Source organism: Megascapheus bottae, chromosome 2 (assembly GCF_031878675.1).
Source record: "Megascapheus bottae isolate mThoBot1 chromosome 2, mThoBot2.hap1, whole genome shotgun sequence".
Lineage (NCBI taxonomy): Eukaryota > Metazoa > Chordata > Mammalia > Rodentia > Geomyidae > Megascapheus > Megascapheus bottae.
Genome location: NC_143510.1, coordinates 85,733,686 through 85,760,528, shown reverse-complemented (window position 1 = coordinate 85,760,528; position 26,843 = coordinate 85,733,686). Strand labels below are relative to the sequence as shown.

Genomic DNA, 26,843 nt, shown 5'->3' with positions numbered 1-26,843 from the left:
TGTAATCCTAGCTACTCAATAAGCTGAGATCTAAGGATCACAGTACAAAGCCAGCCTGGGCAGAAAAGTCCATGAGACTTATCTCCAATAAGCTACGCAGAAAAAAAACGAAATAGTGCTGTGGCTCAAGTGGTAGAGGGTTAACATTGAGCTCAGGGACAATATCCAGTCCTGAGTTCAAGCCCCTGGACTGGCAAAACAAACAAAACCACATAGACATTCTTTAATTGAAAGTTTTGATATGAAGAATGTATTACTAGCCAACTCTAATAGAAAAGATAAGACTAATGGTACAGTAGAGATTTGAGGATTATGTTTGTCTTATTTACCTTTCCCAAGGCCTTTTAATTTTGTACTGTTTCTATTTAAGGAAACTAGATAAATCAACTTAATCTTTGATTAGTCTAAAAACTCCTTATTGTATTTCAAAAAAAATCTCTTACTAAACAAATGCAAAAGTTAGATAGGTTCCACTAAACATCCATCACTAAACTTAGTAAGGGGATAATTTTATGAAACTTGATGCTTTTACATCTAAACAACCCAATTGTGAACGACTCCAAGAGACTTCTAAGATGAAACAGGAATGTGTCACACTTAAGTCATGGGAAAGGAAGTGCCAGAGCCGACTAGTTCACTTAGGCCACCAGTAACTACAGATGTAAAAAATCAAGACTTGATAAAATCATGGGATCAGAATGGCAGAGACCATGATGATCTAGACTGAGCAGTGTTCTGGAATAGAGTTGTCCATTGCACTTCATGCAGTGATAAAAATGTTCTTCATCTCTGCTTTACTATATGGTAGCTACTAGCTGACAGTGTGGTATTGAGGATTTGTAAAGTGACTGATGTAACTGAGAAACTAATGTGTGTGTGTGTGTGTGTGTGTGTGTGTGTGTGTGTATGTGCATGTGTGTGCATGTGTGTGAAGGGGCTTGAACTCAGGGCCTGGGTGCTGTCCTTGAGCTTTTTGGTTTGTTTTTTTGTTTTGCTAGTCCTGGGGCTTGAGCTCAAGGCCTAATACTCTACTATTTGAGTCACAGCACCATTCCCAGCTTTTTTTTTTTTCCTATGTATGTGGTACCAAGGAATCGAACCCAGGTCTTCATGCATGCTAGGCAAGCACTTTTACCACTGAGGCAAACTCCCGGTCCCCTGTCCTTGAGCTTTTTTTCCCTCTCAAAGGTAGTACCCTACCACTTTGAACCACAATGCCACTTCTGGTTTTTTGGTGGTTAATTGGAAATGAGAATCTCTCAGACTTTCCTGCTTGGGCTGGCTTTGAACCTTGACCTTCATATCTCAGCCTCCTGAGTAGCTAGGATTATAGGTGTGATCCACTGTGCCCAGCAACAGTGCATTTCTTGAATGTATCTTTCTTTGCCTCTCAACTATTCCTCTTCACAAAGAATTCATATGCCTTTTTCTCAATGAGCATATGTTCAGTAGAAAAGATGTAGTTAACCTTAAGACTAAGAATATAACAGAAGCAAAGTAGTATGGAAATGAGATGTGTCCAGCTGAGAGGAACAGAATGTACGTGAAAATTAACCTGAATCAAACAACGAAGTCAAAGCTTCCAGGGTAGACATCTCTTCCAGATTTATTCTGGGGAAACGCTCTGTTTCTTCACAATAGAAGCTACACAGTAAATAATAGCCTTCCCTTACTGCCCTAGAATGTCCCGATTGTCTGTCATGTATGAGCTTTGTTAATGCTTCTTCATTGAAAAAGTCTGTAGCCTCACTGCTCCATGAAACCATTTAAAAAATTAACCTAGTGTCCATTACATACAGTCAAGAGTTAATACCACATACTTGACCATCTGTTTATTAATTCCTTTTTCTTTATAGTGAATTAGAAACTCAAAAAATGGACATTTTGATTTCTCATAGAAGATTGCTGTGAAGTACCCATATTCTCATATTCTGAAATCATTCACTTGCTCAGAGTCGTTAAATAGACCTCTTCCATTTTTTTCCCCCAGTTAAACAAGTTTATAAGCTGGGTGAGAGGTAGCTCATGCCTGTAATCCTAACTGCTCAGGAGGCTGAGATCTGAGGATCAGAGTTTCAAAGCCAGCTCAGGCACAAAAAGTCCTAAGACTCTGATCTCCAATTAGAAAATGAGGAAGTGGGCCTTGGCTCAAGGGTAGGGCAGTAGCCTTGAGCTGAAGAGCTCAGCGACAGTGCCCAGGCCAGATCAAGCCCCATGACCCACAAAACAAACAAACAACAAAAACATGTTTCTAGATCTTTCAAGATGGCAATTTCTATCAGCAAAGTAATTTTTTTAGAGGAACACATTTTTGATTCATCAGGTTTAAACACTGAAATAAACTCACGTAATAGTTTCGGTATCTTTTTACACAATTTTTATGTTTACAAGTTAAAATATGTGCTATTTTTAATAAAAATTAGTGATTTAACTTAGGATTTCATTAAGATAGTGGGGAACTTTTGGTATAGTTCTAAAGAACTGTGACTATGATTGCTGGAGCTGGGGAGCAAGAATAGATATGTCCATAAGGAGCAGTCCTAAGATAGCCTGCCATCTTACTCACAGGGTGACTTAATTTTTCAATACATTGTATCTTCTAAACATTTATTTTTAAGAATTTTGACATTTTCTTCTTCATAGATTCTTGCTTCAGTGTCTTGAGGATCTTGATGCCAATCTACGAAAATTAAATTCTCGTCTATTTGTGATTCGTGGACAACCAGCTGATGTGTTTCCCAGACTTTTCAAGGTAAGTTGAAAGATACTTGCATAAAGTAATCTTTATCAGAGAAGATAACATACTTGGTAATAAATAATAACCATGACCCTCAGATCTCAGCCTGTGGAGCTGCTAGGATTATAGGTGTGAGCCACTGGAAAGGCCTTTTTTTTTTTTTTATTGGTCATGGGGCTTGGTCTCTGGCCTGGGCACTGTCCGGAGCTCCTCAACTCAAGGCTATCGCCCTACTCCTTGAGCCACAGCACCACTTCCAGTTTTCTAGTGGTTAATTAGAGATAAGAGTTTCATGGACTTTAGTGCCTGGGCTGACTTTGAACCAGGATCCTCAGATTTCATCCTCCTGAGTAGCTAGGATTACAGGTGTGAGCCACCCACGCCTGTTTTTTTGTTTTTTAACTAATGTGTTGGAAATATAAGTAGTTTAAAATGGAAATAGGGGGCTTTTTCTTTTCTTTTAATGAAAAAGTTATACATTGTAAAATCAGAAGTTGGAAGAAAAAGGTTACAGTGACTGGTTAAATCTTTTGTCTACTTTTTTTTGGGGGGGGGGGTAGAGAAGGGGTTGGTCATAGGGCTTGAACTCTGGGCCTGGGCACTATCTCTGAGCTCCTCAGCTCAAAGCTAACACCACTTCTGGTTTTCTGGTGATTGATTACTGGTAGTCTCGCCTGCTTTTATGCCAAGGCTGGCTTTCTTTTCTTCTACCTTTAAGTTTCTAGTTGCTCTCCAAGAAGTTTCAACTACTTACCAGTTTTCTATGTGTTGAAATGGAAATACTCTTTGTAGTCTCAAGAATTTATATGTGTATATGTATAAATATATGCATATGTATAGTGTATGTATGCTCACATGCCTGTGTGTCTATTACCTGTTTCCCTTTTTAACAACTAAAATGGTGTTCACTAGAAAGTTTATAATAGCAAGTTAGGTGCCAGTGGCTCATGCCTATAATCCTAGCTACTCAGGAGGCTGAACTCTGAGGATCACATGAGCAAAAAATTCATAATAGCAGTATTTTCTGGAAGTCACTGAATATATTTGTCATTATACCCAATTATGATTATGTATAAATTATGTACAACTAAGTACAATCATGACATACATGTTGTTTTCACACTGATAAATTGCATATTTTCTTTCTGAGTTTTTGAAGTCTTGAGTGTTCTTGGATATGGTTATGACAAAGGTTACTGTATTACTTGAATACATTATTACCCCTTCGTGTCTTTCTTTCGTTTTAGGAATGGAACATTACGAAACTTTCAATTGAGTATGATTCAGAGCCTTTTGGAAAGGAACGAGATGCAGCTATTAAGAAGCTGGCTACTGAGGCTGGTGTAGAAGTCATTGTGAGAATTTCACATACATTATATGACCTAGACAAGTAAGATTTCAGATTTTTATTGTGAAAAATACACATAATGATACTTACCAAAATACACATAATGATATTTACCATTTTAACCATTTGCGTGTGTGTGTGTGTGTGTGTGTGTGTGTGTGTGTGACACTACTGGAGCCAGGCCTCTCACTTTTGCTTAGCGTTTTTTGTTCAAGGTTGGTGCTTTCAAACTTGAGCCACAGTTTCACTTCCTCTAGCTTTTTTGGTAGTTAATTGGAGATAAAGAGTATTCTAGGTTTGTCTGCCTGGGCTGGCTTAAAACAATGATCCTAAATCTCAGCCTCCTGAGTATCTAGGATTACAGTCGTGAGTCTTTAGTGTCTGGTTGCATCTTAACTATTAAGTACACTATGTATTAAGTGCACAGACAGTAAGTTTTAACTGATGGGACTGCAGTATGTAAAATGAACCTGTACATCATAGTATTGTGGGACAATTAAATGAACACATTAAATCCTTAATATATTATTTAATTGCTATTTTTTTTTTATTCATCGAATATCAAACACCAAATTTTAGCCGCAGTGCCTAAGACAAAAATACTACCTAGAGGTGATTGAACTACCTAGCTCAATTGGTTGAGCACTTGATGATAGGCACAAGACCTTAGATTTCATCTTCAGGACCACAAAAATAAACTCTTTCTACTCTTTGTCTTTCTAGGATGTTAGTGTACTATAGAGTTTTTTTTTCCTGTAATTTTCACTATCATGTAGTGGCAATATAGAATCATTGTAATCAGTAGAAATTTTTTATCACCCTATGTATAAATGAAAAATACGATTGCATTAAGAATAAGAGGTTCTCACATAGTAATGGATGTATGAACACAATAGGAGATAACAAGTAGTTGTGACTATAGTAATATAGAATTGTATTGAATAAACAGTGGAGGAAATGGGGAAATCTGGATCCAAGGCTAATAAGTCACAGATGTATGGAATGAAGTCTAAAGATCAAAGGTACAGCATAAAGACTGTAGTAAAAAAAAATGCCATTGTGTTTGGGATTTTGTTCATTATTTTTTAACTGTTCCTATCACAAAAAAAGTACCTGAAATGAGAAATGTGTTAATTTACTTTTATCTATGCAATAATACCTTGTAAATCTCAAATATATGCAACAAAGCCTATTTTCTACTGACTACTTCTTAGTGTACTTATTAGCCTGCTTTAGATTTTATTGATGATTGAGAGATTGCTTGAGTTGGGTCATAATAAATTTGTATGTGTCCATGTATATTAATTTCCTGTTATTGCCTTTAGTTCAGCCACTTAAGTCACTTTTTTCACTCATATGATTTTAATATTTGCTTATTATATAGCTTTGACACCAAATTGATGTCTAGAAAATGGAGAGAATGGTTTTTAGACCCACTAATCATGGTGAACATGTTTTTCTGGTTTTATGAGAAGCTAACATTCTAGCCACTTGAAATAATAAATTTTCTGATTTTAAGCCTTTTCAGAGCTTATCAACCAAAATATATTGTCATTTTTACTAACTGCATTTTACTAACTCTTGTAATAGGATCATAGAACTCAATGGTGGACAACCACCTCTAACTTATAAAAGATTTCAGACTCTCATCAGCAAAATGGAACCACTAGAGATACCGGTAGAGACAATTACTTCAGAAGTGATAGAAAAATGCACAACTCCTCTGTCTGATGACCATGATGAGAAATACGGAGTTCCTTCCCTGGAGGAACTAGGTGAGTATAAACTGGTATAAATCTTAAGTGGCTCTAGCGTGGCACCAGTTGTTCATGCCTTAGCTACTCAGGAGACTGAGATCTGAGGACTGCAGTTTGAAGCCAGCCAAGGCAGAAAGGTCCGTGAGACTCTTACCTCCAATAAACTCAGAAAAAGCCAGAAGTAACCCAGTGGCTCAAGTAGTAGAGTGCTAGCCTTGAACACAAAGAGACTTGGAGATAGTGCCCAGGCCCTGAGTTCAAGCCCTAGGACTGGCAAAAATATGAAAAAGAAAACACAATTTCTACTTGTCCCACATAAAGTATTTTTTATGAAAGAAAGAAAAAAAGAAGGAAAGAAAGGGAAGAAAAGAGGGAGAGAGGAAGGGAGGGAAGAAGAATGGGTGAAAGGAAGGAGTAAGGAAGGAAACTGAAATATTAGGAGATAAATCTGTGTAGTACTTATATGCTTTATAAATATGTGATCTGTTACCACCTTAAAGTGTATGTCCTGGCTCATGCCTGTAATCTTAGCTGATATCTGAAGTTCACAGTTCAGAGCCAGCTGGACACAAAAGTCTGTGAGACGCTTACCTCCAATTAACCACTAGAAAACAGGAAGTGGCAAGTGGCACACACTGGCTCATGTGGCTCAAGGAGTAGAGGGCTTGCTGTGAGCTGAAATGTTTAAGGACAACGCATAGTCCCACACGACCAGCCACCCCCCAAAAAAAAATAAATAAATAAAATTGTATGTCTTCGCCAGGTGCTAGTGGCTTATTCCTATAATCTTAGCTACTCAGGAAGCTGAGATCTGAAGATGATAGTTTAAAACTAGCCCTGAGGGTTAATTTCCAATTAACCACTAAAGTAGAGCTGTGTTTCCAATGGCAGTATGCTAGCCTTAAATAAAAAAGCTTAAAGACAACGCGCAGGCCTTGAGCTTAAATCCTAGGACCAGCATAGAAAAGAAAAGAAAAGAAAAAAAAAAGATGTATGTCCTAAAGCTAGGAATTACATTACAGTCTTTTATAAACCTTCAAGTTTTTTGTTTTTGTTTTTTGCCAGTCCTGGGGCTTGAATTCCACTTGAGCCACAGCACCACTTCGGGACTTTTTCTACGTATGTGGTACCCAGGAATTCAACCCAGGTCTTTGTGCATGCTAGGCAAGCACTCTACCACTAGGCCAAACTCCCAGCCCAGATCATCAAGTTTTTATTCTCCTCTCACAATGTTGCTACAAACAATTTGTGCTCCCTAGATACTGTGGTCAAATGAAAGTCACGTTAAATTTTAGAATAATAGTTCTCCTTCTTTTTTCCTTAGGTTTTGATACTGATGGCTTATCCTCTGCAGTCTGGCCAGGAGGAGAAACTGAAGCACTTACACGTTTGGAGAGGCATTTGGAAAGAAAAGTATGATACTATAGATTACATAGCCATATTCATACTTCCAAAATGGCATTATGGCATTTTAAATACTATTTCTTTCCGTCCTTTTCCCACCTCCCTTCACACACACACGCACACACACACACACACACACACACACACACACACACACACACAGTATTGGTATTTGAACTTAGGACCTTGTGTTTGCTAGTTTGCTATGCCTCTCAGTTTTTTCATTGGAACCAGTTTGGACTAGGATCTGCTACCTAAACTTTTTTTTGGTCATGGGACTTGAACTTAGGGCCTGGGCACTACCCCCTTGAGCTCTTCAGCTCAAGGTTAGTGCTCTATCACTTTGAGCGACAGTGCCACTTCCAGCCTTTTTAGTGTATGTGGTACTGAGGAATCGAACCTAGGGCTTCATGGATGCTAGGAATCGAACCTAGGGCTTCATGGATGCTAGGCAAACACTGTACCACTAAACTACATTCCCAGCCCCCTCTTCTGTTCCTCTACCTAAGCTTGTATCACATAACCATACCTTTGAAGCTAGGATAGAAGTTTTCTACCTTAGTACCAGCCCCATCTACAAGGAATATATTACAGGACCGCAGTGAATTCCAGAAACCAGATAACAATGAACCCCATATAATGTCCCAGTGTACACATTAACCATTCATCGTACATAAACCATTTCCATCGGCCTTCTGTACTCATCCTTTGCAATCCCCAGACCCTACTCATTCCCTTGTAATTCCTCTTCTACTTTCAGATCAACTTGTATGAAGTTTAATTTGTAAGTTAGGCACAGTGAGAAATTCACACAATAATGATAAAATAGAATAATGATAACAATACAGGGTAATAAAAGGGTATTTAAAGCTTGCAAATTACTTGCTTCTGGGATTTTCCATTTAATATTTTCCAACTGTGGGTGACCATAGATATCTAAAACTGTGGAGGGGGCAAGAAGGCTGCCATGTTTCACTTTACCTCAGTGAGAGGAGATTGAGTGAAGATCCTTCTCAGTCTTGTGCTGATAATTTATTTCACACAAGCATTGGCTACATGGATATGGCTGAAATTATTCTCATTTTTTTTGAAGGCAGTTGGTGTAATTGCCTGTGTGTGTTTTCAGGCCTGGGTGGCGAACTTTGAAAGACCTCGAATGAATGCCAATTCCCTGCTCGCAAGCCCGACTGGACTCAGTCCTTATCTCCGATTTGGTTGTTTGTCATGTCGGTTATTTTACTTCAAATTGACTGACCTCTACAAAAAGGTATGGTCTCAAATTAGAGCAGATTTTCCAAAATAGTTTTTAAAAAAATGGTTGATAAGATGTCCTTGCTTCTTCATCACAGGTAAAGAAGAACAGTTCCCCACCGCTTTCTCTTTATGGGCAACTATTATGGCGTGAATTTTTCTATACAGCAGCAACAAATAATCCCCGCTTTGATAAAATGGAAGGGAACCCCATCTGTGTTCAGATTCCTTGGGATAAGAATCCTGAGGCCTTGGCCAAATGGGCAGAAGGCCGGACGGGCTTCCCATGGATTGACGCCATCATGACCCAGCTTCGTCAGGAGGGCTGGATTCACCATCTAGCCAGGCACGCCGTGGCCTGCTTCCTGACACGAGGCGACCTGTGGGTTAGCTGGGAGGAAGGAATGAAGGTAAGTGCTCTGCCTGATGTGTGTGGCCCGGTGTGCACCAATCTTATGCCTTCTTTTGGAAATCAGATCCTAGAAGTTGACTATTGTTCAGGTTTATTTACAGTCTCCTTTTTCATAGCTATGGTATATGATCCCAATACAGGGAAGTTTTGAAGGTAGCATGTTAAAATCAGGAGTGGGGTAAATTGAAGTGACTTGAGCGGTTAAACTACCTTAGCCATTAGTATAACTAGTAAGATTTAAAACTCTGGATTTAGTGGATACTTTTTTTTTTTTTTGTCATGGGACTTGAATTTTGGGCTTGGGTATTGTCCCCAAGCTTTTCAGTTCAAGGCTACCACCCTATCCCTTGAGCCACAGCACCACTTCCAGTTTTCTGGTGGTTAATTGGAGATAAGAGTCTCGGGGACTTTAGTGCCTAGGCTGGCTTTGAGCCATGATCCTCAGATCTCAGTAGCTAGGATTACAGGAGTGACACCCCGCACGGGCTTTAGTGGATATATTTCTAGATGATCATTTCTATAAGAAAAAGTGTTAAGCCAATAGCATGGCCTGGTGGTAGAGCGCTTGCCTAACATGTATAAAGCCCTAGATTCAATTCCTTGGTACTACATACACAGAAAAGGCACTATGGCTCTGACCTTGAGTGCAGAGAGGCTCACGGATAGTGCCCAGGCCCTGAGTTCAAGCCCTAGGACTGGCAAACAAAGAAAAAAGTTCACCCAAGAGTTCATAGAAATAGTGAACATAAGAGTCTCTTGGACTTTCTAGGCTGAGGTAACTTTGAACCACAATGCTCCATAGTAGCTAGACTTAGAGGTGTAGCCATTAGCATCCGGCCATTTTTACTTTCTTGAAAATTATGTGCTAATTTTTCTATCTACTAATATTATCCTTTGAAATAGTGACTTGTGTAATTTTGATGCTTTCCACAAGAAATAAGCTGGGCACAGTGGCTCACGCCTGTAATCCTAGCTACTCAAGAGGCTGAGATCTGAGGATTGTGGTTCAAAGCCAGCCTGGGCACTAAAGTCTGTGAGACTCTTATCTCTAATTAGCCACCAGAAAACCGGAAGTGATGCTGTGGCTCAAGGGGTAGGGCAGTAGTCTTGAGCTCAGAGAAAATGCCCAGGCCCAGAGTTCAAGCCCACAAAAGTTGGAGAAATAAATTCTGTTCATAAACCTATATACTAGCAATATATTTCTTTGCCTGGAAATTATTAATTCAGAGACAGACTATACATAAGGAAGACAGATTGTAATATTGAGTTTTATGGTTCTGTGCTAGATTATCTTTGCCTTGCTTTTTCAGTTATGACTTCAGAAACTAATGTGTGTGGAAACTAATTGGTTACTGTTCCTTCTGAAGGTATTTGAAGAATTATTGCTTGATGCAGACTGGAGCATAAATGCTGGAAGTTGGATGTGGCTCTCTTGTAGTTCCTTTTTCCAACAGTTTTTTCATTGCTATTGCCCTGTCGGTTTTGGCAGGAGAACAGATCCCAATGGAGACTACATCAGGTAAGCCATGGCGATGGTGTTTCATGCTGAACAGTAGTTTAGGTATTCCTCCCCCGAGAGGAGCAGCAGAGAGATGTTTTACCCTTCTGACCATCTCAAAAAATGGCCCAACCTAAATATTCTGATCTTGATTTTTTTTCAACTCATATTCCTAATTGTACATAAAGGATATAGTACCTAACTCATAAATTTATTTTTAAAAATCATTTCTTCCAGCTTTGGTTACTCAGTGTAGCTAATAGTTTGTTTATCGTGTATTTTACTAATCTTTCTTTCTTCCCCCACAAGACGTTATTTGCCTGTCTTAAGAGGCTTCCCTGCAAAATACATTTATGACCCTTGGAATGCACCAGAAGGTATCCAAAAGGGAGCCAAATGTTTGATAGGAGTTAATTATCCCAAACCAATGGTGAATCACGCTGAGGCAAGCCGTTTGAATATCGAAAGGATGAAACAGATTTATCAGCAGCTGTCCCGATACCGTGGACTAGGTATGTCAGCATCCCTTTTGGGTTTGTTTCCTTGACAACTGTTTATTGATGCATCTATCCCTTTTTTTGGTGTGTGTGGGGGGGTGCCCAGGTAGTACTGGGTTTGAACTCCGGGCATTGTAGCCCTATATCCTTGGTCTTTTTTTTTTTTTTTTTGGACAATATCAAGGTTTGAACTTAGAACCACTAACTTGTTCAGCTAGCTTGCTCAGATCGTGTGCTATACCACTTGAGCCACAGTCGATTTTTTTTTGGTCAGTCATGGGGGCTTGCACTCTAGGCCTGGGCACTGTCCCTGAGCTCTTCAGCTCAAGGCTAACACTCTACCACTTGAACCACAACACTACTTCCAGTTTTCTGGTGGTTAATTGTTGAGGATAAAAGTCTCAAAGACTTTTGTACCCCTGCTGGCTTTGAACAGATGTGAGCCTCACATCTCAGCCCCCTGAGTAGCTAGGATTACAGACTTCAGCCACCAGTATCTGGCTTGTTATTTTGGAGATGGAATCTTATAGCCTTTATTGCACAAGCTGGCCTCATCTCTGAAGTAGCTAGGCTTACTGGCATGAGCTACCAGCACCACCTTGCATTTTCTTTTAATCATGATTTAACAAACACTTCTTTTCCTTTAGGTCTTCTTGCATCAGTGCCTTCTAACCCTAATGGGAATGGAGGTCTCATGGGGTATGCAGCTGGAGACAATCTCCCAGGGTCTAGCAGTAGTGGAAGTAAGTGGAAAGAAGTTGTTCTACTTCAGACTGTTTACTGAACCTTACTTTCATAGGTGTTCATGAAAAAAAATTACAAAATTAATGCCAGTGGGATCTTTGCATATTATATTCATGTGTATGTACACACACAGCCCCTCCCCTCATTGGTAGCATTTTAAAGATGGGAAACATGAGTACATGTAGTAGACATTGGGACAAGATAGCAGTGTGAACCAATCGAATGAGGTCTTTCTGTTTTTGCCATGCTGAGGTTTAAATTCGATTCACACATTCTAGGCAAGCACTCTACCATTAACTGACCCCCAGACAGATAAGGAACTTTAAGTTGTAAAATGGCACATAAAATAGCCCTTATTTTTAATTCTCCTGTGATGCCCATCATCTGTAAGGCAGTTGTAAAGGTCAAGGCTGTGAGTTCATAGTATGGTAAGGACTCAGCATAAGATTTCTGTTCCATGGTACTTGAATATGATTGGCTCAGCAGATAGTTGCCAGGGATGGTAGTATACTTTGAGAAATGTTCTCCCTCAGGGTTACCCACAATTTGAAGCAAATCCACACAATCTGTCATCTCACAGTTCTTTCAGCTCTCTTTACTTGATTCATACTGCACAAGATGAGACTGAGAGACCAAAGCTCCGTGAGGCACTGACGTAGCAGGCAGGTTGCAAAGAGTGGGACTGAGCAAGCTCCAGGTTCCTGACTGTAGACAGTGAGGTGCAGGCTGCTTCCTGGTCCACGTTCATCTGTAGCCTTAACTTAAAGGAAACTCCAGAGTTAATTGTGGCAGTAGATTACATTGAGATACTTTCATAAATTTACAAACATTAGGTAGAATAGTTTAATTTTTGTTTAGAGCACTGTGCTTTAAGATGCCTTTTAAAGACATAAAAGACAAAAGCTTTCTGAAATGATAGTCTAAATAGGGGAGTGAGAGTGATAAAGACAGAGGGAAGCAACGATAGATATGGAGGCCCTGGCCTCTTCTGTAATAGGAGAAAGACAGGACCCTGCAGGGAGTGGGGTGTTTTTAGAAGATGATGGGGTAGGTACAATGTGGGTAGTCAGGTGGAGGAGAAACATGCTAGATCTAGAAATGGCGCTGTTGTGAAAACACCTTTGGGGATTGGGACTGCTCTCGAGCATTCCTCTGCCACTTCCTCCTCAGCCCATCTCCTGATCCCTCCTCCACTGGCCTTTCTGTGGCTTATATTGCACAGTGCTTTAGAGAGTGCAGCACAAGGCAGATCCCCATGACTCTTCACATTTTCAAATAACTACAGATAATTCTTCATAAATACAAATTGCTTTTTTTTCCCCTCTTGCTGCTGGTCCCGGGGCTTGATTTCAGGGCCTGGGTGCTGTCCTTGAACTTTTGTGCTCAATGCTCTACCATCCTGACCCACAGCACTATTTCTAGCTTTTGGGTAGTTAATATGAAGACTCTCATGGACTTTCCTGCCTGGCCTGGCTTTGAACTGCAGTCCTTATATCTTAGCCTCCTGAGAAGCCACCAGCACCCAGCCACAAATTTGCAGGGTTTTTTTGTTGTTGTTTGTTTTTCTGGACGGGGGTGTTTCTGGGACTTGAACCCTGGGCCTGGGCTTAAGGCTACTTAAGCCATAGTGCCACTTTCAGTTTTCTGGTGGTTAACTGGAGATAAGAGTCTCATGGAGGGGCCGGGAGTTTGGCTTAGTGGTTAAAGTGCTTGCCTAGCATGCATGGAGACCCGGGTTCGATTCATTGGAACCACATACATAGAAAAAAGCCGGAAGTGGTGCTGAGGCTCAAGTGGTAGAGCTCTAGCCTTGAGAAAGAGTCCAAGGACAGCGCTCAGGCCCTGAGCTCAAGCCCAGGACTGGCAAAAAAAAAAAAAAAAAAAAAAAAGAGTCTCATGGACATTTTAGTGCCTTGGCTAGCTTTGAACTGAGTTCCTCAGATCTCAGCCTCCTGAGTAGCTAGGATTATAGGCATGAGCCACCATGCCCAGCCTTACTGTAATTTTCTTCTCTTTTAAACTGTCCATCAGTTCATCACTAGGGAAATAAAGATATCCCATGTTGCAAGCCGGTACCTCACACACACTCAGGCCCCAGCTGTCACTGTTTGCCTGGGACATACAGATTTAGTGCTCTAGCCTAGAGAGGACCAAGCACACTAGGGCGAGCTTCTACCTCTGCCCACTAGAGTGGCTAAGATAGAAAGAAAAGGACACCAAGTGTGGTGAGAAGGGAAAAAAATCATGGGAGCATTGTTGAGAGATGGGGATAAAACAGTTCAACTACTTTGTAAATATAGTTTGGCAGAGCTATGCATGATTTTACTATACCCTAGAAATTTTATTCCTAAGTGAACAAGAACATGTTCACATAAGACTTACAAATAGCCATTTTACTTACAGGAGTCAAAATGTACTACATATAACAATTAGACAGTTCTCACCAAAAGAATAAGATACTAATACTCTACATACTAGAATGTGCTCGAACCTCAGCATTATGTGAACGTATATGAACTATCTAGAAATGGGAAATTGCTATAGATAAAAAATAAAAGATTAATGATGGGAAGAGTGAATGAAACGAAACTATCATGAGAGATCTTTGGGGACTGAGAAAATGACCTAACACTGGATTGTGGTGATGGGTGCCATAATTAACTCCAGAAAGTCATGGCAAGCCAGGTGCTGGTGGCTCACGCCTGTAATCCTAACCACTCAAAGCTAGCCTGGACAGGAGAGTGCATGACACTATATTTCTAATTAATCACCAGAAAACCAGAAGTGACGCTGTACCTCACAGTAGTAGAGCGACAGCCTTAAGCAAAAGAACTCAGGGACAATGCCCTGGCCCCGAGTTCAAGCCCAACGACTGACTAGAAACAAAAAAAAGTGTCACTAAATTATACATTTAATGGAGATTGATTTTTTGGTATGCAAGTTACACTTCATAGTTTCTTTTTAAAAATCCTTTCACTATAGAGAATTTGGGAAGAAGTCAGAGAAACAGAAAAATAAAGAACAGATATCGCTCACAATTTCAGTTAATAGTCTACTAAAATTACTTTCAATATCTTTTTTTTTTTTTTGCCAGTCCTGGACTTGAGTTCAGGGCCTGAACACTGTCCTTGGACTTTCTCAAGGCTACAGCTCTACCACTTGAGCCTCAGCACCACTTCCAGTTTTTTTCTATGTATGTGGTACCGAGGAATCGAACCCAGGTCTTTGTGCATGCTAGGCAAGCACTCTACCACCAGGCCAAACTCCCTGCCCCACTTTCAATATCCTTTAATGGAACTTCAGCCCCACATTAATTTTTAAGTACAAAATCCTTTTGATGTTATTGATGGTACAGCTCAATCCCAATGGAATACCGTTCGTTGTAGCCTTTGTTTGGAGCAGGGTTTCTATGTGCCGGAGGCTGGTCTGGAACTCACAGTGCAGTCTTGGCAGGCCTCCAGTTTGTGATTATCCCACCCTGCCCTGTGATTATCCCGAGTTTCTGCAAGGCGTATCCCAGCATGCCTGGCTTCAGAGTATGTAACCCTGATAGACATCTCTGATTTTAAGGAGTTTTCCTATATTTTAAATGCAGGTTGCCCTCAAGGAAGTGGAATTTTACATTATGCTCATGGAGACAGTCAGCAAATGCACCTGTTAAAGCAAGGTAAGAGAGCAACATTTGAGCACACGGTGTTTTTTACCTTCCTTATCCTAAATGTACACTTCTCCACTATGTAGGAAGAAGCTCAATGGGCACTGGTGTTAGCAGTGGGAAACGCCCTAGTCAGGAAGAGGACGCGCAGGGTATCGGTCCCAAAGTCCAGAGGCAGAGTACCAACTAATTAGGTAAATACTTTACAGCTTCATCACCTGCTTTAGTCTAATGTGTAAGGAAATAAGATGATTTCCAGAATGGAGCTGATCTCTACTTTAAAGCCAAAGAATCATAAGGCATTAATTCTTAAGCACTTCTGTACGTTCACATAGCTATTGAACAAGAGAGATAAATCTGTACTGAAGAAAGTACTGCGCTCTGTCTACCCTCATCTCAATCAGTGATGAACATGTTGGAAATATAAGCAGCTTTGTGCTTCATTATTTTCTTTGAAAAAGACAACTTTTTTCTATGTGCTGTTGAGTTTAGAACAAAGTGTCCTCTATATTGTAGTGGTGTGGATATAATCCCTCTGAACTTTCCCCCAAAATCTTTGCCTTTTCATCATTTATAAATTTATTGTATCTGCTTTGAGGCTACCAATTTTTATTTTGCCTTTTTGTCAGTTGTGGGGCTTGAACTCAAGACCCGAGTACTGTCCCTGAGTTCTTTTATTTGAAGCTAGAGCTCTAACACTTTAAGGCACAGCTCCACTTCTGGTTTTTAGTAGTTAATTGGATGTAAGAGTCGCTTGGGGACTTTTCTGTCAGGGTTGACTTGGAACCATGATCCTTAGATCTCAGCCGCCTGCGTAGATAGGAGCCAGAACCTGGCTCCCGAAATCTTAATATATTTTTTTTTAATGCTAGCCCTCTTTGCAAATACCAAAACACCAAAATCCAGTCTAATTGGCTTTGGGATAACATTTTGTACTACTCTTGTGATTTAAATTAACATGAAGGATATTTATATTGTGTATTTGCTGCAAAGTTTTTAAAGACTTCGTTTCTTTAGTTATCATAATCTATGTTTTTAATGCTTAACTTTAATACTAACTTAACTAGACTATAAATTTCTTGAAACTGTAAATTCAATAAACACCAATTTTTATCATTCAATTCATTGTAATCAAGCTTTACTCAGTTTTCTTTCCCTTAAATCACAGAAAACATTCAGGAGGAATACTGTTGCAGCTGAAATTGGTGGGAAATTCTTTTCATTGAATTATTTAAGTGTTCTTCATTGATGGAAAGCAGTTACATTTCAAACACATTGTTTCTAATGACATTTCTGTGGTTTCAACTTTTTAATGAATTTCACCATAGGACAAATGATAATTTGTATATAAAGAACTTGGTAAATGAATTTGCTTAATGTAAATATAGTCACAATTAGTAGAGACCCATCAGTATATTTTTGATAAATTTTCATGTATGGTAAAAGTTAAAGAGAAAACTGATATTCTGATATAAAATTCAAAGTTGGAAGAGTCAATGTGAGAAAGTAGGTTTTTAGACTTTCTTAAAAAAAATATTTGTTAAAATCCTAGGACAAAATTTTCTTGACATTGTTGTTTGATCTAACATCATGCTCTTTGATAGCAGTGTTTTAGAAAACGTGTGTAATCAAAATGAGTAGTGTTGCCTCTGTTAACCTGTCTATTCTATGTCTTAAAGCTTCATGTATGCCTGTGCTTGTCTTGGCCCAAACTTCTGGAAAAATCATGTGTTCTCTTTCCCCCTGTTTGTTCCTTTATAACCAAAATGACTTTGTTATTAAAGTATGTGCAAATATAGAATATTGTGTACTTTGTGCGTTTTCTTTTTCTTTTTCTTGTATTTGGTAAGAGAACAGTGCCACCATTTGAATGAATGAACAGGTACCATATACATTTAACGAAACGATGTTTTCAAAATTATCTGCAAGAAATGCAATGCTTAAAACCCACTTTTTACGTAATGGGCTTCGCTATTCTAAGGTTGTATGAGAGGAAAATGGATGAACGGCTGCTGTGGGGAGCTTAGATTGCCAAGAAGCTGTAGGGGTTTAAAGGAAAACATCCGAGGGTTTTTTTTCCCATATATTTTTACTGTAATTAATAGAAGGGTTACATTATATTTACCAGATAGGAGGTGCATTAATTCACATACATTGATACCCTTTCTCATGTCTTGGTCCCCATTTCCCCCCTTCCCTATCCAATTTCAAATAACCAAATACAAATATATCCAATATATCCGATAACAAAGTGAGAGACTGTAACAATATGAGATAACCAAGGGACAGCAAAAGAGATGAGACAACAATCACTCATTCTGTGGCTTTTGTTTCTACATCCTGGAGGTCCTTTCATTTAGTGTCATCCTATATGGCCTTATGTATCAAGGTTTTGCTCTATTGCAAATCTCTGCTAGGAGAGCCCAAGGTTTTTACTGATTATGACAAATGAGGGAAACCATTGAGCCTATGTTCCTTTGAGTCTGGCTTACTTCACTTAATAGGATCTTTTCTACCAATGGCACTCTTTTCTATTAATAAATTGCATCTGAATCAGTTCTTCAGACTCTTTATTCCAGTGGGGTTACATGTATGGAAACTTTCTGGTCATTGAATTTCCTGGGTACAACTCCAGACATGCTTTGAAATTAAGTGAGACTCTTCAGGTTTTTGTGTGTGAATGCAGATTCTCCTCCTAGTTCTCATGAGTGGGAACATGACCTGGCCTGGTTGGGCCCAGTAGATCACCCTTGTAATCCCTGCTAGTCTGAAAGATGAGATGTGAGGATTGCAGTTTCAAAGACAACCCCATCCGAGGGTTTTTTAAATGTTTCCGAATTGTACTTTTTTTTTTTTTTAATTTCTGGGTATGACATTCTGCGTAGGGCAAAGCGCCTGGAGTTCCTGATGTCTTGGATTGCGGGACGGGACGGGATGGGTGGAAGACGCGGGCGCAGGCTCTGCAGGAGCCAGGCCCGCTGAATTAGATTCCCACGCCCGCCAGCCTCCGCGGTTTCCCTTCCGCCCGGAGCTGCAGAAGGGTTACGTACTTTGTGTCCCGAGGTCAGATTGGCTACGTTGGGGCTGAGGGGGCGTGGCTTAGGGAGCTCCAGTTTCCCAAGCTCTGATTGGCTACGGTTGAATAACCTCTCTCTCCTACCCCGAGTCCTAACTACACTCAAGGAGACGCTGGGCTGCCGAGGCTGGACTGGCAGGACTGGCGGACTGGGACTCAGCACCTTGCTGAGAAGGCACCCCGCCCGGGTAAGCTGATCCCTGTGTGGCCTGCTCAGTGGCTGCTGGCTTCAAGACGCCGTGCCCGCCGGAAGCCCTGGCTTGGGCCAGCTTGGGAGCACTGCAAGGGCAAAGTTTTTTGTGTTTTCGTTCCAGCTGGGGACGCTTTTGCACATACTTTCATTTTTCCTTGCTGGTAAAGTGCTGGGATTGAGTTTAAATTGTTAGCAAATCATACATGTTATAAAAGTAATGTTACAGAGTGGACTGTCTTGGCTATGAAAATGGTATTGTTATGTGTAACTCACTCTTCAAAAACACTCAAGAAACAAGACAGCGAATAGATCACTTTGTGATTTCACACTGCCCAAGAGCATTACTGAATAGAGGACCTGAGACTAACCAGGACTCCAGAAAAACTGGGAGGTTCGAATCCAGGGTCTGCCATTTGTTGCAACCCTGGGTAAGCCACTTTGCCTGGATGTGTTTCCTCATCTTAAAACAGACTATGTTCCATTAACAAGTTAGTATATGTGAAAATTATTATTATAAATGACTTATGGCATTACTCCTGTTTAATCCCCACCACTGCCCAGAAGTAGTGTCCCCTTGTTCCTGATGGCCAAACTGAGGCACAGATAAGTGAAGTGACTTCCTCAGCCATGTGTGGCTCCAATAACTCAATGTTGCCATCTACAGGAAATTGCTTTGGGATGTGTGTTTGTGCTGGGACTAGGACTTAACTCAGGCCTGGATGCTGTCCCTTAAAAAGTGTTTTCTCTCAAGGTTAACATTCTAGAACTTGTGCCACAGCTCCACTTGCTTTTTGGTGGTCATTTGGAGATGAGTCTCTTCAGCTCGTTTTGAACTACCATTGTCAATTCTCAGCCTTGGACTAGGCTTCTAAGTTGCTTCTTGCAGTCCATTTGTTCATCCAGTTTCACTTGCCAATCGTTGACTTTGCAATTCGTTAACCAGGGTCTTTATTTGTTAAAGGGTTAAAGCAGAACAGTACTGGCTTCTTAAGAAGTTCAGTGCAGATTGCTCATGACGGTGTTGGTGAATCCTACTGTAGATCTAGCCTGGCACAGTGGCTCACACCTGTAATCCTAGCTACTCAAGGAGGCTGAGATCTGAAGATCGCAGTTCAAAGCCAGCCCAGGCACTAAAGTCCGTGAGACTCTCATGTCCAATTAACCACCAGAAAACCAGAAGTAGCGCTGTAGCTCAAGTGGTAGAGCAATAGCTTTGAGCTGAAAGAGCTCAGGAACAGTGCTCAGGCCCAGAGTTCAAGCCCCATAACTGAAGAAAAAAAAAAAAAAAGACTAGGTCTAAGTCCTATGTTCTGGAATCTGTGGCTCTCAAGTTCTCATTTGGGTTGTGAGCTTAAGGAAAGTAGAAAGAGGAGCCATTTTAGCAGATGAGATAGTACCTAACCTAATACCCCAGGAACAGGTTGAGTTTAAAACAAAGCAATCACACCTTACTGGTCAGATAAATGAACAGCCTACAATAGTATGCCAAGTGCCTCAGTAGAGCCAAGAGTGGGGTGTGGGGTTAGAGAAGTGACCAAATGAGCGAAAGCACCAGATACCAGTTGGAGTCCCAGTGTCAGAGAAGGGTCCAGGGGGTGTTCAGAATTTCAAAGCTGGACTGGAACTGTGGCTTAGAGGTAGAGTGCCTACCATGCATGAAGCTCTGGGTTCAATTCCTCAGTACCATATAAACAGAAAAAGCCAGGAATGGTGCTGTGGCTTAGGTGGTAAGGTGCTAGTCTTGAGCTAAAGCAGTTCAGGGACGGTGCCCAGACTCTTGTTCAAGCCACAGAACTGGCATAAGTAAATAAATAAATGACAAAGCTACTCAGGAGACTGAGATCTGGGGATCGTGGTTTGAAGCCAGCAGGGACAGGAAAGTGCATGAAACTTTTATGTCTAATAAATTACTCAGAAAATGCCGGAAGTAATGCTGTGGCTCAAGTGGTAGAGCACTAGCCTTGAGTACAAAGGTTCAAGTACAGTGTCCTAAGTTCAAGCCCCAGAACTGACAACAGAGATGGATTGATAGATAATGAAGAGTGACACTTATGCCTGATGGTTATTAGGCATCTTGAACACAGAGACCTCACAGACTTCAAAGGCAACACAGGGAAACAGGAAGAGCACCTGGGTCTGAGAAGGAAGTGGGTATAGTGGTATAGAAGAGGGAGCAGCGGGGGCCGGGAGTTTGGCCCAGTGGTAGAGTGCTTGCCTAGCATGCACGAAGACCCGGGTTCAATTCCTCGGTACCCACATACATAGCAAAAAGCCGGAAGTGGTGCTGAGGCTCAAGTGGTAGAGCTCTAGCCTTGAGAAAGTCCAAGGACAGTGCTCAAGCTCTGAGCCCAAGCCCAGGACTGGCAAATAAATAAACAAACAAACAAATAAATAAATAAATAAATAAAGAGGGAGCAGGGATTAAGTTGGTGGCGGAGCCCAAGAGGCTGTGTAAACTACATTTATCCTAAATGTAGTTGTAAAGTCCTTTGCAGAGAGGTGACAAGATCCTATCTTGAGAAGCTGAAAGAATCCCAAGATTAGCTGAAGTCCTTGACAGTCTCTTTAGGACTGTAATACCAGTAAGTGGGGAGGGTTTAAGCTAACTAGAAGATGGGCATGCGAGGTTAACAGAGAAAAGGTGACCAGAGGCCTAGGAAAGACAAGCAGGAGAGATTTATCTTGGAAGTTAAATGAATATTTTGAGAAGTGGCCAGTTAGGCTGAAAGCTGCAGAGGCCAAAGAAATAGGAACTGAAACTACACACTGGTTTTAAATGCCTGGAAATTGTATTTATTGACAGATAAATAAGTAGGAAAACAGGAAACAGAGGATCTAATAGCCGAAGGGGGGAGCAAAGCGGGAGCGCTGCAGGGAGGAAATAACTGGTTGTAACTGGAGCAGTGAGAGAGAGGTGTGGGAGGAGAAAATTCAGAAAAACAGAATCAGAGATGAGCATACCACATTTTATCATCATTGTTGTTCAGGTTTGTGCTAGCTTGTTTGAAGCAAGTCCATTATTGCCATTCTTCCAGAGACTTTCCACTCCATCTCTGTGTTACATTTTGGGAATTCTCACCTTTCAAGCCTTTTCTTTCGATCTGTTTTTGTCGTCAGTGATCTTGACAATACGAGCATTTGCAAGCAAGCCATGCCCATGTAAGATGAATTGTTAAGTGCTGAATGCATTTTCTCCCTCTCCCTCTCTCTCCATCCCTTTTTCTTCTTTCTCTCCTAAACTTCCTTATCCTCTGAGACACAATATTGAATATGCAAATCTAAAAACCTGACAGCAGGTGTTGAGGGCGTGGCTCCATTGGTAAAGTGCTGGCCATAGAATAGAAGCATCAGGTACTGAGTTTGAATCCTGGTCACATACCAAAAACAAAATGAAAACCATCGCAAGAGCCAAGAAGAGGTATACTGCCAGATCTCTTCGGCCAAGTTGTGAATGGAAAGGATAAATGATTGGAGGAAGTTTAACTGAGACTCTAAAGAAAGCACACATGTAAGAAAGTGAAATAGCTTGCTGTTCGCATGGAAACTTTAGGGATCGATGCAGATGGAATGAGCCACAGCCAGATTCAGAGTGAGGCTCTCATTCCTCACTTCTGTAATGGCCAGGAGAGGTTAGGAAGCTTCAGAAGAAAAGTTTGATTTGGGAGGTTAGAGGAAAGTCGCCTTGATAACGTAATGTATGAGGAGCCACATGTGCAACTGTAGAGGCTTGAGCAAGTTATGTAGGAGGCCTAGGAACTGATGGTATCTTTGGCACTTCCAGGACAGGTTTTCAGTGGAGATGCCAGCCTTATAGTAAAAGAAGTTGGCATTTAGTACTTGCATAGCTAGAGAAGTCTGTCTACTGGGAGCCTCTCAGGAGGCTGAAATCTGAAGATTAAGATTCAAAGCCAGCCCAGACATTAAAGTTCATGAGACTCTTTCTCGTTAACCATCAGAAACCGGGAAGTAGTAGGGCTGTAGCCTTGAGATGAAGAGCTCAGGGACAGCGCCTAGGCTCAGAGTTCAAGCCCCATGACTGACCAAAAGAAAAAGGGTGGGGGGAGAAGTCAGTATCTGGCCTCAAAGCATCAAAGGACAGGCTGACACTCTTGCTGCAGGATGGGCCTGGTAACTCAGAAGAAGCCAGGGCTCATTAACATTTTGAAAATCCAAAAGCCCTTAGGAATTTAAACAATCTGCTCTGCAATTGCCCTAAAAAGGGCACAAGAAAACCAAGATGACAGCGTCATGTAGTTTAAGTTCATTATTCAAACCTGTTCCGAAATAAAGATCTTAGTGCTCATTTCCAGTGCATGTGCTCACAGGGGCTCTGCTGGTCAAACTTCAGCAGTCCACAGTCAACACCATTGGAGGTAAAACCAACCAGCAGAAATTACACCTTGCTGAAAGCCCAGATAACGATTAGCAATTTTTAGCTATGAAATTATTTTGTTTTATATGCAGGTCAATGCGAGGCTTGAACTTGGGGCCTTGGGTGCTGTCTCTTTGGCTCAAGGCTAGTGCTCTACTACTTAAGCCACAGCTCCACTTCCAGCTTTTCCTGAGTAGTTTGTTGGCTTCAAACCATAATCTTCATATCTTAGCAGCTAGGATTACAGGCGTGAGCCACAGTGCCCAACTGGTCATGGGGCTTGAACTCTGGGCCTGGGCACTGTCCCTGAGCTCTTCAGCTTAAGGCTACCCCTGCCCCCAGAGTCACGGTGCCACTTCTGGTTAATTGGAGATTTTGGTTAATCAGACTTTGGTGCCCGGGCTGGCTTTGAATGATCCTTAGATCTCAGCCTCCTAAGTAGCTAGGATTACAGGGAAGAGCCACTGTGCCCAACTAGAGGCTCATGGTTTTAAGGAATACAATTTTACTTGATTTCTTAGCTAGATTCCTTTAGAGTAGCAGCGTTATAGATTGTAGAAGAATGATTTTTTTTTTAAGGCATTGCCGGCCTTTGGTGACTCTTGCCTGTAATCCTAGCCACTCAGGAGGCTGAGATCCGAGGATCATGATTCAAAGCCAGTCCCATCAGGAAACTCTTATGTCCGATTAATCACCAGAAAAGACACTGTGAAGCATCCTGAAACCTAGAAGTCAGTGATAGCCACCTGGAAGGCAATACTTGTAATTGTCACCACAGAGTGATTTTTTTTTTTTTTGGCCATTCCTGGGCCTTGAACTCAGGGTGTGGGCACTGTCCTTGGTAGAGCTAGAGCTCTACCATTTGAGCCACAGCACCATTGCTGCTTTTTTTCTGTATATGTGGGGGAATCCGGGTCTTCATGCATGCTAGGCAAGCACTCTCCCACTAGGCCAAACTCCTGGTCCCTACAGAGTGATTTCATAGAATAAAAGGGTGAATAGCCGAAGAAGTTGGAGTGGAACATTCCTTCATAGAAGGGAATCACTAATGGTGGTCCTTTTAAAGTTATTAGTCTTGTTTGTATCATAAACATAGTATTAAGAAATAATTTAGCTGGGCACTGGTGGCTCATACCTGTAATCCTGGGTACTCAGGGGGCTGAGATCTGAGGATTGCAGTTCAAAGCCAGACCAGGGAAGGAAAGTCTGAAACTTTTTTAATGGGTCATGGGGCTTGAACCCTGGGCCTGGACACTGTCCCTGACCTCTTCAGCTCAAGGCTATCATCCTACCCCTGAGCCTGGACATTGTCCCTAAGCTCTTCAGCTCAGGGCTACTGCCCTACCCCTTGAGCTACAGTCCCTCTTCCTGTTTTCTAGTAGTTAATTGGAGATAAGCCTCATGGTTCGTTAGTGCTCAGGCTGGCAGTGTCTCATGTTGTGTTGGTTAGTTCTAGATAAAGAGTCTCATGGACTTCAGTACCCAGGCTGGCTTTGAACCTCAATCTTCAGATCTCAGCCTCCTAAGTAGCTAGGATTACAGGTGTGAGCCACCTCGCCCAGCAAGTCTGTGAAACTCATCTCCAATTAACTACCAGAAAACTGGAAGTGGCATTGTGGCTCAAAGTGGTAGAGCACCAGCCTTGACCAAAAATGCTCAGGAACAGCACTCAGACCCCAAGTTCAAGCCCAGGAATAACAAAAATAGCTTGTTCTACTTAGAAATAGTGTAAGACAGAGGGGTCAGATTCTTTTTTTTTTTTTTTGCCAGTCCTGGGCTTGAGCTCAGGGCCTGAGCACTGTCCTTGGACTTTCTCAAGGCTAGAGCTCTTCCACTTGAGCCTCAGCACCACTTCTGGCTTTTTTCTATGTATGTGGTACCGAGCAATCGAACCCGGGTCTTCGTGCATGCTAGGCAAGCACTTTAACCACTAGGCCAAACTCCCGGCCCCAAGGGGTCAGATTCTTATACAACAAAATGAAGTTACTCCCTGGCTGCAGAAACTGCTGGAATCAGGCCAACAGGTGCTACTTCAGTCCTGCATTCATGAGATATCTAAATTGTGAGCAGGTGTATTATAATAGGTAAATATTATTTTAATAGTATGTCAAATACTTTATATGAACAGCTTTCCTTTTATGCTTGCAGAACCTAGGGCAGTAGTAGGGACTGAACCCATGACATTGAGTATGCTAGGCAAGTGCTACCACTGAGCCACATCCCTAGCAAATAATACTCCTTGAGTCCATTTCCATACATACTACTTAGAACTCAGATTGGTAAGGAACTGTAAGTCAGTGCTCCTTTATCTTCTGACAGGAATGAGAAGTCCATCCTGAGTCGCAGGCCTGGGGAAGTTATCCAGAGGACTGCAGGCATGTTATGGAAGTTGCTGGTGAGATCCCAGCCTTGCAGGCTGTGTTGTTTCAGAAAGACACAACCAACTCCGAAATACAAGCCTCATTTTCCTTGCTTCACTTATACCACTGATACACAGACCAACAGAGAAAACAGTAGAACAGTGGAAAAGCTCTATAAACTCTCAGTTGACATCAGGAAGATTCGTAGATTAAAGGGATGGGTACTTCTGGAGGATAAAACTTACATTGAAGAAATCACAAATCTTTTACAACAGCTAGGTGCCAAGGAGACTTCAATAGCTAGTATTTTGGAACGCTGTCCTGAAGCGATTATTTGTAGTCCAGCTGCTGTTGATACTGAAAGAAAACTCTGGCAATTGGTGTGCAAAAATGAGGCAGAATTGATCAAGTTAATAGAGCAGTTTCCAGAATCATTCTTTGCTGTTAAGGACCAAGAGAACCGAAAGCTGAATGTTCAATTCTTTCAAGAGCTGGGACTCAAGAATGTGGTCATTAGCAGATTTCTGACAACTGCATCTAGTATTTTTCATAATCCTGTTGAAAAGAATCAGCAAATGATAAGGACTCTTCAAGAGAGCTACATGAGTCTGGGTGGCTCTGAGGCCAACATGAAAGTTTGGCTACTAAAATTATTAAGCCAGAATCCATTCATTTTGTTAAACTCTCCTGAAGTTATAAAGGAAACACTGAGATTTCTCCAGGAGCAAGGTTTCACAGACCTTGAAATTCTTCAACTTCTGTCCAAACTCAAAGGATTTCTTTTTCAACTCTGTCCAAAAAGTGTAGAGAATAGTATTTCCTTTGCTAAAAATGCATTTGGATGCACAGATCATGACCTGAAGCAGTTAGCTATAAAATGCCCTGCTCTCTTATATTACCCTGTTCCGGTTTTAGAAGAGAGACTTCAGGGACTACTGAAAGAAGGAATTTCCATAACTCAGATAAGAGAGGCACCAATGGTTCTTGAATTAACACCACAGATAGTTCAGTACAGAATAAAAAAGCTGAATTCCTTGGGCTATCGAATAAAAGATGGACATCTGGCAAATATAAATGGAACAAAAAAGGAGTTTGAGGACAATTTTGGTAAAATTCAAGCCAAAAACAGAAGGCCACTTTTTAACCCGGTGGCACCATTACATGTGGAAGAGTAAAAAGCAACATGCCACATGTCTTTCTACAAAGTGAGACTGACAAAGACAAGCTACTCCATTTACAGGAATAAACAATTTGAAATGCCTATAGTATCTTCAGAATTGTTTGTTACCATTAATAGTTGACCTCTGGCTGTATTTGTAAAATAGTTTTTATTTAAAATAAAGTTGGTTGGTAACTTTGGCCTTGAACATTTATTCCTTGGGTACTGTTAAATGGCACATCAGTGTGGTGCTTTATGTGAAACATTATAAAAGGACCAATAAACACACACAAAGTGTGGGGACATTTTTACCCACATAATATGCAGATCCGGTCTCCCTCCGCCCCCAAGTCCTGGAACATGACTGTCCTGTGGTCTTA

At 41.2% G+C, this 26,843-nt stretch overlaps 2 protein-coding genes across 4 annotated transcripts in view; both read left to right on the top strand.

The window, feature by feature from the left end:
• Nucleotides 1-17,104, top strand: part of Cry1 (cryptochrome circadian regulator 1) — a 35,457-nt gene extending 18,353 nt beyond the window's left edge. The window contains exons 2-13 of one of the 3 annotated variants that reach the window (XM_090328574.1): nt 2,644-2,752; nt 3,985-4,127; nt 5,721-5,860; nt 7,167-7,255; nt 8,340-8,513; nt 8,596-8,907; nt 10,277-10,428; nt 10,717-10,919; nt 11,552-11,647; nt 15,244-15,315; nt 15,390-15,497; nt 16,472-17,104. In XM_090328574.1, the coding sequence (XP_090184700.1) occupies nt 2,644-2,752; nt 3,985-4,127; nt 5,721-5,860; nt 7,167-7,255; nt 8,340-8,513; nt 8,596-8,907; nt 10,277-10,428; nt 10,717-10,919; nt 11,552-11,647; nt 15,244-15,315; nt 15,390-15,493 (1,594 nt within the window). In that variant the 3' untranslated portion in view covers nt 15,494-15,497; nt 16,472-17,104. Of the gene's footprint in view, nt 1-2,643; nt 2,753-3,984; nt 4,128-5,675; nt 5,861-7,166; nt 7,256-8,339; nt 8,514-8,595; nt 8,908-10,276; nt 10,429-10,716; nt 10,920-11,551; nt 11,648-15,243; nt 15,316-15,389; nt 15,498-16,471 lie in introns of all 3 variants that reach the window. The other 2 variants (XM_090328573.1, XM_090328572.1) reach the window with 2 other exon arrangements.
• A 1,432-nt stretch (nt 17,105-18,536) lies between these two features.
• On the top strand, nt 18,537-26,659 carry Mterf2 (mitochondrial transcription termination factor 2). Its single transcript, XM_090328575.1, has 2 exons — nt 18,537-18,567; nt 25,264-26,659. Exon 2 carries the CDS (start codon nt 25,322-25,324, stop codon nt 26,477-26,479), a length of 1,158 nt encoding a protein of 385 aa, XP_090184701.1. The 5' UTR covers nt 18,537-18,567; nt 25,264-25,321; the 3' UTR covers nt 26,480-26,659.
• The last annotated feature ends 184 nt before the right edge of the window (nt 26,660-26,843 follow it).

Excerpts from the sequence above, each read along its gene's own strand:
- Mterf2 (XM_090328575.1), top strand. The coding sequence starts at position 25,322 with ATGTTATGGAAGTTGCTGGTGAGATCCCAGCCTTGCAGGCTGTGTTGT.